Consider the following 12,545-nt stretch of genomic DNA (forward strand, 5'->3'; position numbering starts at 1 on the left):
TTATCATTTTGATTCCTGATCCTGACCTGTTTTAGTTGTTTAACATGTTTAACATTTTCTCTTTGTCCTTGTTGTTGAGAAACAGCAAGATGATGTACCTTAGTGTGGGTCTTTTTTTCATTCATTTTGCTGGATTCTTAGAGGATTATTTTATTTGTTAGTATAGGTATTGAACCCAGAGGGTCTCTACCCCAACTCCTTTATTTTGGAAAAAAGTCTCCATGAGTAGCCTAGGCTGACCTTGAACTTATGATGCTCCTATCTCAGCTTCCTGTCATTGGGGTTTGCCACTGCACCTGGCCTTAGTCCATTTTTAAAAATCTATAGTATAAAGCAAAGATTTACTAGTTATTTCTCAGGATATAGTTAAACTCATTTTTTCCATTTTCATTAACTTTCCAGATGATTTGAAAAATCATCTTTATCATTTCCCCACAACCAGGGTCTGTTTCTAAGTTTTAAAATTCTAATCTGTATATTTTAATAATTTCAATGCATTATACTTTAAATAAATGTAGGTTTTTAATATGTGTCACTCTCTGATAATGCTAGTCCTTAAAAATCTCCCAGGGCTCCAATCCTGAAGGAAGTTGAAAACTGAGGTATCTCAATTTGGGGCAACCACCAAAGGGGAGTTGATTCAGAACACAACTTACTGTGAGGATAGTACAAAAATGGAACCTTGGGGCCACTCTCTTGGTTCTTTAAAGTTGCACTGAGGAGAGCAGCATAGGTGTCAGTCTGAGAAAGGGCTGGTGATCAGGTTCTAAGTGTGAAAAGTGGAGTAATGTAGGATATTGAATTCAATTCAAATATGTATGTGTAAATAGGTTTTTTTTCCTTGTTGTTTTATTTGTGGTTCTGGGGATTGAACCCAGAGTCTTGTGCATGTTAGGCAAACACTGTGCCACTGAGCTACCTCTTCAGTCCAGTAAATAGTATTTTTAAATGATTAAATTACCCATTGAACATAGAATCCTCTATGGGCACCAAAACAAGGGAGTTTGGGTATTCCTTTCTTTTCTAGATATCCTCTAGTTGTTCTATTCTGACTTTCTTTCCTCTTTAGGGAGCCTTTTGAAAGTCCTGCAAGGTGGAAAAGAATTTTCTAAAAGAATAGGAGAGAAACAAGAAAGGGAATGGATTCAAGGAACTTCTATCTGTACCTTTAATAACTTTATTAATGCTTTCAAAGCTTTAAACATTTCAGTCTCATTGTGACTTTAAAAAAATATTATAAAAAATGATTAATGTACTTCTTATAGAAGTTCTGCCCAGCCTAGGAAGGGAAGAGAATACACAAGTAAAACATTCATTTAAAAAAAAAAAAAACAATGCCTTTATATTTATTTATTTATTTTTATGTGGTCTTGAGGATCTAACCCAGTGCCTCACCCACACTAGGCGAGTACTCTACCACTGAGTCACAACCCCAGCCCCAAAAGGTTCATATTTTTAAAAGCAGAAGGCTTATCCCTCCAGTTTTGTGTTTAGAATCATTTTGGTTAGGGAAACTATATCTATTTATAGCTGCTATAGTGTCTTGACCATGGAGGGGGCCTACTTTTTTTTTACTCTGATAAATAGCACTTCCCAGTTCTTATAGCACATTGTATATGAGGCTGGAATATTTCAAAAGACTTTACCAAAATGAGTACAAGCAAAGGGAAGTATAGAAAGCAACATGCAATATTTTTTTCATATGACACATGATATCTGGTTCTAGTCTTCTTCAGCTTTGCTTTCTTTCTAGCTCTTGGTTTGCCTCTTATTGACAAAAACCATCTTTTCCCTATCATGTAGGACAACCTTCAGGCATGTATAGACTGTAAATTATTTCAAACTCAAAAGCAAGGTAGGAGACATGCTTACTACCCGAGTGTAACTTAATGTCTTCCATAAAAAGTTCAATCTAACTATATCACAGAAGCTTACACAAGGCAGTCATATCTAGCTATATTCCAATAGCCTAGTGCCTTCCTAGAGATAATCATGTGGTGGGTGGGTTGGGAAACTGTCAAAAGGTTTTTATATAGTGGATCTGTGTAATATGTGTGCATTTTATAGCTTTTATAATAAAGGCTATAATGTTATATAATCAAAAACAATGGATTGGACCTTATAGACTTGGGTTTTAATCTGATATGCCAGTAAATAGCCTTGTCTGTCTTTGCAGGTTAATCTGTCTATAGTTTTATAGAGAGATTTAGATATAATTAATATATAATTTTGACTATAATTGAATGATTTAAATGGTTATAATAAAATTTTACTTAAATTTTTATCTTTATGATATATTGGGCTATTTAATATAACACGGTAACAATAAAGGCCCAGTTATCATCCTGTTAGAAAATATAATCCATTTTATAATGATATATTTAAAATGTCAGGTTCTCCACTATGGTGACAGGTGAGACCTACTTATATTTAAGAGGCCATGAGAGCTTGCTGTGAGTTTTTTTTTTTATAAAGTAAATATTTACCTCTTTATCACATACTAATTTAGATATTCTTAAGGAGAATATAATTTCATGTAGTTAAATCTATATTTAGATTCTATTTTCTCATTTTATTTCTTTCATCTATGTGACATTTCTTTAAAATTTTCAAGTAGAACCAAATCAAACAAACTATCATGAATAAATTATTTGGTCTTAAGTGAAATAGAACAACATTTTCATTCTACTTAAGTATAATCTATTTTTTCAGAGTGAAAAGCTTTTGTTATACGATACAGTCCAGAGTGAGCTGGAGGAGAAGATAAGAAGGCTTGAGGAGGACAGGCACAGCATTGACATTACCTCAGGTGACGGGAGTGACATGATGGTGATGTTTGTGACACCAAACTTTCTGTAGTATTTCATAATATCTTTGTCTTCTGATGTAAACAGAATGTCCCAAGAGGAGGGAAAAAAGGGTGATTTCTAAAGAATTTAATATGATTATAACTTTGATTTGAACTTACTCTTTAGAAATATGTAAAAAAAAAAAATAGAGCACATGAAAAGAAATGCTGACAGACTGAACTATGACAAGAACCCACTGTAAGAATGGAACCGTAGTACTATTCTTATATATCGTAGACAGTTACCGTTTATGTTCTTCACTTTAAATTTTGAAAGACTGTCATGTGGGACAAGGAATACAAACCTTTTCTCTTTGGCATCAAACTATGATGAATGGAGAAATGTTACAGGGAGGTAGATTTTTGTCTCAGGAAAAAGAAACATGTATTTTTAATTAGATCAGTCCAGTATGAAATTGGTCATTTCTGGGGCATTATAGAAAGATTTTCTATATTGTGTGGAAGGTTTATGTTTTAGTCAGCTTTTGCATTGATGTGACCAAAATACCTGATGAGAGCAGCTTAGAGGAGGAAAAGTTTATTTGGGGCTAGTGGTTTCAGAGCTCTTAGTCCATAGACGGCTGATTTATTGTTCTGGGCCTAAGGTGAGATAGCACATTATGGGGGAGGGCCTAGTAGAGAAAAGCTGCTTAGCTCATGGCGGGGTCAAGAAGGAGAGATAGTGAGTGGGAAAGGGGTCACAGGGAAGATGCACCCTTCTAGGGTACACCACAGTCACTTACCTCCTCTAGCTATGCCTCCCCTGCCTACCGTTACCACCAAATAAGTCCATGCAGTCTAGGACGGACTGCTGAGGTTACAGCTCTCAGGACTGAATAATTTTACCTCTGAATATTTTTGCATGAATAGGAGCTTTTGGGGGATACCTCGTATCCAAATCATAACATTCTGTCCCTAACCCCCAAAAGCTCAAATGAATATCACAATGCAAAATGCATTTAGTCTCTCTTCAAGAGTCCCATAGTTTTAACTTTTTCAGCATTGCCCATAATTTCAGGTCTAAAGTCTCATGAGATTCTAGGCAAACTCTTGGCTATGAACCTCTGTAAAGATCAAAAGCAAGTTGCATATATTCAATATACAGTGGCATAGGGTAAACACTTCTATTCCAAAAGGTAGGAATAAGGCATAAAAAGGAAGGATGGGGCCAAAGCAAAACTGAAACCCAGCCAGGCAAATAGGTCCTGTAACTTTACATACAATGTGGAGGACACTTGGCTATTAATTGTTACTTCCAGAGGACTTGGATAGCCCTGCCCCTTTGGCCTTACTGGTTGTTTAATACACATGGCCTCTCAGTTAGCCTGGCTGTCTCTGCAGCCAGTACCTTTTCTCAGCAGACAGTTCAAGTTACTGGCCATTTTTAATTCCTGAGATCTCCATTCCAGTTTAGGTTTCATCTTCACGGCTTCATGCATGCTTTCTCTGAGGCAGCCTACAGGGACTCTGACCCTGCTACACTTTGGTTGGCTCCCCAGACCTTCCTTTGAAACCTCAGTGGAAGCCTCCATGACCCTTTAACTCAAGCATTCTGCATGCCTGCAGAACCAGCTCAACATGGTGAAACAGCTTCCTAAACCTGCCTCTGCTAGCAGTGACCCCCATGATCTGTTCTGAAAAGAAATCTCCCTTCTGTACCCTGGAACCTTAATAGTGAATGTGGTCTTGCAAATTCCTGAGATGCCCACAGAGTCCAGTGTGAATTTGGTATTTCTGGGGTATTATAGAAAGGTTTTGGGTTATGATTTCAGAGATCTTAGTTCACAGATGGCCGACTCCATTGCTCTGGGCATCAAGGGGAAAGCTGCTTAGCTCATGGTGGGGTCAGGAAGCAGAAAGAGGTGAAGGGGACACAGGAAAGGTGCACTCTTCTAGGGCACATCCAGTCACCCACCTCCTCTAGCCATTCTCTAGCTGCCTACAGTTACCACCCAGTCAGTCCATGTAGTCTAGGATGGACTAATGAAGTTACAGCTTTCACAATTGAATCATTTTACCTCTGAATATTTCTGCATTAACAGGAGCTGTTGGGGGATACCTCATATCCAAACCATAATAGTTTACTAGGTTATCCTATAACTCTTGAGTATATATTATTTTATCCATTATAAATTTTGTTTCTCTGATATAGAGTAGCCATGTTGGAAGCAGATATCCTGAGGTCTGATGTCATTGCTCCCTTACCAACTAGTTGGGTGGCTATGGACAGTTATTTGGCTTTTCTAAACCAGTCTCTGAGTCTGTTAAAGTGAAATAGTAAGAGTACCTACCTTAGAGATAGCTTTGAGGATTAGGCAAAACAATGCATATAATATATATTTGATAAACTACTTGACATATGCTCTTTAATTATTAGTCACTAAGTGCCAAATTGATTTTCACTTTAATAAAAGCAGAGGACAATTCATAAATATATAGATGCTCATGAGTTATATGCAGTCTTATGTATATAAACTTTGTGTATGTTTTATATGTAGATAAATAGCAACCATGAAAGTATAGCCCTTTTTTCTCATGTGGTCGCTAAAAGTCAGCTAATACTTAATTTTTATTTGATTGCCAGAGTTGTGGAATGATGAACTTCAGTCAAGAAAAAAGAGAAAGGATCCTTTCAGTCCTGACAAAAAGAAGCCAGTTGTTGTCTCAGATATCCTTTTCTAAATTTTCTGGACTTTTTTTCTTTGTACATTTTTGATTTGTGTAATACTTTTATAATTTTTGACTAGTACACATTAACTTTATTTAAATGGTCCTGTAATAAACAGAGGTGATTTATAAATCAGTTGAAGGTAGAAGATATAGTTTAGATTTAAATGGACATGGGAGAAGATATTTACTCCCCATCTCAACTGTGAAAAATAATGTGGTTTTACAGTTCATCAGGGCTTTGATGTGAAACAGTTGTTTAGTATACAGCATAATTAATTCTGTGTACTTTTAAAAAATGTTTTATTGTTTCCCAAATTGAAATTTCCCTAAATAATAGCTAATATATACATCAGTCTTGCCATTTCCTATGATACTTTCCCCCAACCCCTGTCTTTTTCCCCCTCTACCTTAAAAACAGTGGTTGGTTGGTGGTGTATTTTACAATCAATGATAGCCTAGGATTAAGGGTATATGCTTATGGCATTAAAAGTACTAGAATATATTTATCCTAATATTAAGATTTTAAAAGTAATTTGAAGTCATAATTCATAATGCCAAAGAATTATGTCCATAAATCATTATTTCATTCTCTGAAAAATAGGAACCTTGAAATTAGAATTAAAAATGTGATATTCTTACAGCTAAATTAACCTTGACTTTTGAACGTCCATATATAGTTTATATGCTACAAGATCTTGATATTCTTGAAGACTGGACAACAATTAGGAAGGTATGATTAAAGAATGATGGAACACAAGTATATTTTTGTAGACTACTTTTTAAAATTTTATGTTTTTTTACTAATATATAAAAATAGAATTATTATAAATGTGCTTTGCTTTGGCAATATTTTCTCTAAGGCAAGTAACACTATTAAAAATAATAGTGGGCTACAAAAGTATTTTAAGAATTAGAAACATGTCAACAGTTTGTAATTTTTCCATAATATGTGACTAATAATTTATGCAAGAGTATAGAAAAACATTTATTTAGTTTACCCAATAATAATAATAAAATCATTGTTCTATGCCTAGTGCTTAACTTGGTCCTGGCTCATAGAAGACACCCAATATTTGTTGAATGAACAAAAGTGAACATTTGAACCATTATATAATTATATGTCAATCATCCTGTCATTAAATAGTCAAGAATTATAGACATTTCTGTGCTTGTTCAAAAGTGAAGCTTTATTTCCTTTTTAAAGTTTTCCATTTTTAAAAACTGTTTAGTTGAGAGTTAGAAATTATTTCAGGTATTGATAATATCTCTAGGAAAAATTGTTATCCTTTATGTATATTCTTTATCATCTTAGACATTAAGAATTTATTAGAGCAGCTAGTAGTTATATTTTACTGTATTTATTATTGAGCCAATCATTAGTGTTGTTTATATGAAATAGATACCAAAATGTGTTTTCAATCTGAACTCAAGACAACTTCTCCCCCCACCCCCCCTTTTTTTTTTTTTTTAATTAAGGCAATGGCTACACTGGGTCCACACAGAGTGAAAACAGAACGTAAGTCATGAGTTGAGAAGACTTGTTGAATCACGGATGTTAAATCATCTGCATAGTATATAACTTCCCTATTAGTGGTTTCATTTTATCAACAAATACTATACCTGAAATTAGGAAGAATTCTGGAATCTCTTGTTTATGTAAAGGTTTCAAAATTTCTGGATGCAATATATTTCTTCTTTCCGTGTTAACTATTTGCTAATAATGAATCAGTAATTAAAAGAGTATTTATTTTGTATTTTTTAATGGACTAGAGATTTTTTGGGGGAGATGTTTGGCATTTGTAGATTGACTTCAGGGATTCTGTGGATCCTCTGAAGTTGAGGACAAAGTTTCTTATGTGTGTGTTTTCTCTAGGGAAGGAGAGATTAGAATGTTGACAGCAGAGTCCATCCAAGAAATTTAACATCCACCAAGATTTACACATTTTTGATATGCCTTAGTAAAATTTACATCAAATTTACATTTTCTTGATTTTTTTTTTTTTTTTTTGGCACTACTTGGGAGGGCCATTCTACCACCGAACTATACACCCAGCCTTTTATATTTTTTGAGACAGGGTCTCACTAAATTGCTCAGGCTAGCCTCGAACTTGCAATATTCATGCCTCAGCCTTCCAAATAGCTGGGACTACAGGCATGATTCACTGTGCTTGACTTCTTGACTTGTTTTTAAAATCACTACCAGCATTTCAATGGACATTAGTGTCTAGGATAACTTTATCTATTTTTGCCTTTTTTCAAGAGGGAAGAGGGAAGATTTCCTTTATGGATGAAGCTAGGTTTTTAAAAACATATGTTTCAAATACTAGGGAAAGGTCTTTCTAATCACATTCTAACAGATAATTTATTAAGAGATTGATTTCCATTTTATCTTTAATCCAAGGAATTCTCTAAGCTTTATTTCATGTCAAGAAATTGCAGCAGTGTTATACTGAAGTACTACCCTTAGGAATTAACTGGAATGGCAACTTCCTAAATCTCTAGAGCAGTAGTTCTTAACATTTTGGGGTCTCCCCTAACCCCTTTTATCTTTGTTATTGCATCCCATTTGTTTTCTTGATAGCACTTATCTCAGTTTGTACTTTTAAATTAATTGTTTACTTGTCTGTCTTCTAACTGAATTATAAGCTCCATGAAGTCTATCACCTTGTCTCTTTTTGTCATCATTTTTCTCCCAGCACTGTTCATTTTGTATAGGAAGTGCTCAGACATTTATTGAATGAATGAATTAACAAAAGAATGCATACTTACTGAACATCTTCTATATAACAGGAACCATTTTAGTTTATGTGTATACAATGGGAAAAAGGGATAGATCTTTTTGGACCTCTTAGGGGAAGGTGGAATAATATATATGTAGATAAGCAATTAAGATAGTTCCAGATGTTAATTGTTATGAAGGAAATATAAAGTTGTGATTATAATTAGCTAAGGATTGGGTAGAGTGGTTAAGAAAGACCTCTCTGAGGAAGTGACATTTGAATGATGAAGAGTTGCCTTCTTCATGTGCTTTTTACCACGTGCTTCTATAGGGAACATTTTTTTCCCCTTGCATTGAGTTTATCTGACTAATGCCAAACCATTTCTGGGGTTTTAAAATAGAAGTTCTACTTTCATCATTTTTAGAATTAAAACTCTTGGGAAACTCTTGAATATATATTAAAGTCTGCTTCTTTGAAAGAGTCATATAATATGCCTTTCAAAGGAGAAAACATAAAAAGTACAGTTTTCAGTGGAAATATGGCAGTTATTTTTAGTACTATTTAAAACTAGCACTTACTACTTAAACTAGTAATTGGTAATGCACCTACTTCTCCCTTAAGGCACATATCTAATTGATGGTTTATTGTTCACTGTTTAACTTATTTATATTGAAAACAGTGAATTTATGAAAAAATGTAAGAAATCAAATTATCTTGTTTTCATTAGATTTTAGGTTTGTAACTAGAAATACTTTCAGTGTTTTTTCATATGTGTATGCATAGATTGGTGTTAGCTTTTAATGTCCTGACCCTTTTGTTCTTCTGACAATGTCTTATTAATATAACAGTTTTTGAACTGATCCCTTTAGCACCTGTGAAACTGGAAAAACATCTGCACAGTGCTAGATCTGAAGAGGGAAGACTATATTATGATGGTGAATGGTACATACGTGGACAGACAATATGTATTGATAAAAAAGATGAATGTCCTACGAGGTAAGTAGCTTTTATCGTTGTAATGTTGCTTAGTATATTTTTTAAAGTACCATTGTCAATAAATATTCACAGCTTCCATAGGGTATTTATAATGTGTCATTAGTTGGGTGTGGATCCTTTTTTCACTTGACATATGATTTGATCACATGAATTTACACAAGAGTACATATTAAGTTCATGATTACAAGCATTAATACAAGTGGAAGTATTAGAATTATTTATCCAGATAAGTAATTCTGTTTATTAATTCTCACACTAGGTTAATTGTCATGATCATAATATAATGACCTTTAACCAGACAGTTATATATTTTTGGTGGATCTATTATGTTAGTCAGCTCTTTGTCGCTGTGACCAAAACACCTGACAAGAACAACTGAGAGGAGGACAAGTGTAATTTGGGCTCACAGTTTCAGAGGTTCAGTACACAATGACTAACTACCATTAAGCATTTTTCCAGTTGTGCGAACACAATTGAGTATGTTTACACAACTTAGATAGTATAGGTCAGTCACTTAAGTGGCCTCTATGCAATCAAGACAGGTTGTATACATGAGATGTCTGAGGCTTCTGCCATGTAACACAGCATGCTGTTTTACAGAAGCCTTTTTTTTAAAATTTAAATAAGTAGAAAGAATATACTCTAAAATTATGATAAAAGTATAGTATAGTAAATGTATAAACCAGTAACAAAGACATTTATTATCAAGTATTATGTATTATACATAGTTGTGCTATATTTTTATGACTGGCAGCTGAGTAGGGTTTTTTATGTCAGCAATACCACAAACAGGTAAGTGATACATCATGCTCTGTTTTGACAGATATGACCATCAGAGGATAGGAATTTTTCAGCTTCATTATAATCTTATTGGAACCAGTGTTATATATGAGGTCCATATTGACTCAAGTTTCATGAAGGGCATGACTGTAGATCTAATAGTAAAATTTACCAATTCTTATTAAGAAAAGAAAGATTATTATCTATTGAGTGTTACTGAATGTGATATTCTTTTTTTTTTTTTTTAATGTCTTTTTAAAAAAATGTGTATTTTTTAGGGGCTGGGGATGTGGCTCAAGCGGTGGCGCGCTTGCCTGGCATGCGTGTGGTTTGATCCTAAGCACCACATACAAACAAAAATGTTGTGTCCACCAAAAACTGAAATAAATAAATAAATAAAATAAAATAATGTGTATTTTTTAGTTGTAGTTGGACACAATATCTTTATTTTACTTATTTATTTTTATGTGGTGCTGAGGATCGAACCCAGGGCCTCCCATGCGCTCTATCGCTGAGCCCTACCCCAAGGCCCTGAATGTGATATTCTTGACTGCATGTCCTGTTGATAGGACAGTTAATAATCTGAGGAAAGAAGGCATATTGTAATTCATTCATTCATTCTTTCTTCTTCTTTTTTTTCCTTTTTAGTGCCGTAATTACAACAATTAACCATGATGAAGTTTGGTTTAAGAGGCCTGATGGAAGCAAATCTAAGCTTTACATTTCCCAGCTACAGAAAGGAAAATATTCAATTAAACATTCGTAATCATGATTTAAGTGTTATCTAAATCTACCTTATTAGTGTTACCAAGTGTGATTTGCCAAGGGAGTAAAAAAATGTATTCAATAACTTAATATTCTCATCAAATCCTAAGAGAATGTGTATTTGTAGGTAGTACTCTAAGTAGATCTCCTATTGATATGTTATTAAAAGAAATACTAATAACAATTTAATCATGATCAGTACATTTATATTATGTACAATGACCAATAAGTGTATATGGTAGGGATTTCTTTTTAATAATTTTTTGTTTTTAAAAAATTATGCAAATCTGCCTCATCTTTAGTGAACTATGGCTACATTTATCTGCAGTTTTAAAATTTTCCATATCTTTGTCACTCATCATGTTTGTAAATAAGACTGATAAAATGTTTCCTATGAATGGTTTGTACCAGTACATTAGTGTGAAATCAGAATTGAAATTTAAACATATATATGTGAGTATGTATATATGGCATCATCAGCTTATTTAGAACTGATGGCCTTACCTTACAATCTTGTTTTACCCAAAATTAAACTATTGGGTTTGAAAGCTAAAAGGAGCACTTTTGTAGAATAGCTTTCCTTCTCCTCTTCCTTGATTGTATGGTGGTGACCTTTTTTAATGAATTATACTTAATGTTAATTAGTAAAATTAGTGTCAAGTGATAACATGTTTCTACCTGTATTTCTTGTGACCCTTTTGAGGGCAGGTGTTCATGCCTGGTATTTATGATGCAGTATGTTAGTGGTGAATAGTAACTGACAGTATTGTGGTGCTTGCTGTACATGTCTGATCTTTTGAAACAGATTTTTAGTAAGCATTTTCCAGAGGTAAAAACTAGGTCCTTATTCTAATTTTAATCATAGGGAAAAATAGGGATAATTTCCTTGAGTCTATTCCCAAATTAATATTTTTATCTTTGGCGTTTTTACACTTTAGGGCCATTTGGTGCAATTTAGAGAGTGTTGGCCTCCCTTCCCTTAGCCACATTCAAAATGAACTTCCAAAGCCTCAGGAACAGTACAAAGAATTGAAACCCTCAATATGGCAGCACAGTTGGCTGTAGTATATATTTAGGGTACAACCAAATCATGTATTCCTGGTGGTCTTATGCACTTTAATTTCTGTTACAACAAGACTTAAGAGGATGAGGAAGAAATCTACATATTAACACTTAGTGCCAGAATATCTGCATGATTCCGTTTGTTTTCTTACTGTTTTACCTCTGCAAACATCCTGTGCAGATCACTACTTCGCAGTTGCCAAATTTTAAAACATTTAACTTCTGAAATTCAATATCAGCAAAGTTATGCTACTTTGTTTTATTTCTAATTTAACCTTAGCAACTGTACATAATGTCATAATCCAGTATTTGACAGTTCTTATGTATACAATGTTTGATAAGCATTTTTAATAAGATTTGTATTTTTAAATTTAGTATATAATAAAAAGATGTGCTTGAGTGTCATTTGCAGTGTCTTGAATTACTTCTGCACATTTAGTTCTTTTATTATTTGTAACCTGTCCACTTCTAAGAAGGATTTGAACTGTTTTAACATTAATAGATATGGAGTGGTAGAGTGTTGCACAGTGTTTCTGCTTTCCTAAACCACAATTAAGCCTCTTTTGGGTTCTATTTGGATGTTAAAGAAAGCTAAATGTTAAAGAAAGCTAAGTTATGCTTAATTAAAAATATTCATGCATACATATTGTACTTTCATAAAAATGTACTGTTAAAATTATAAATTATAAATAGAAACTATTTAA

At 33.7% G+C, this 12,545-nt stretch overlaps 1 protein-coding gene across 5 annotated transcripts in view; it reads left to right on the plus strand.

Moving 5' to 3' along the window:
• The window catches only part of Brms1l (BRMS1 like transcriptional repressor), a 34,595-nt gene extending 22,349 nt beyond the window's left edge, over positions 1 to 12,246 (plus strand). For 3 of the 5 annotated variants that reach the window (XM_076848217.2, XM_076848218.2, XM_076848221.2), the window contains 6 exons: positions 2,713 to 2,809; positions 5,433 to 5,516; positions 6,184 to 6,248; positions 6,995 to 7,034; positions 9,087 to 9,234; positions 10,663 to 12,246. In XM_076848217.2, coding sequence (XP_076704332.1) covers positions 2,713 to 2,809; positions 5,433 to 5,516; positions 6,184 to 6,248; positions 6,995 to 7,034; positions 9,087 to 9,234; positions 10,663 to 10,780 — 552 coding nt within the window. In that variant the 3' untranslated portion in view covers positions 10,781 to 12,246. The remainder of the gene's footprint in view (positions 1 to 2,712; positions 2,810 to 5,432; positions 5,517 to 6,183; positions 6,249 to 6,994; positions 7,035 to 9,086; positions 9,235 to 10,662) is intronic. The other 2 variants (XM_076848219.2, XM_076848220.2) reach the window with 1 other exon arrangement.
• Positions 12,247 to 12,545: the final 299 nt, after the last annotated feature.

This window comes from Callospermophilus lateralis, chromosome 3, assembly GCF_048772815.1.
Source record: "Callospermophilus lateralis isolate mCalLat2 chromosome 3, mCalLat2.hap1, whole genome shotgun sequence".
Taxonomy (NCBI): Eukaryota; Metazoa; Chordata; class Mammalia; order Rodentia; family Sciuridae; genus Callospermophilus; species Callospermophilus lateralis.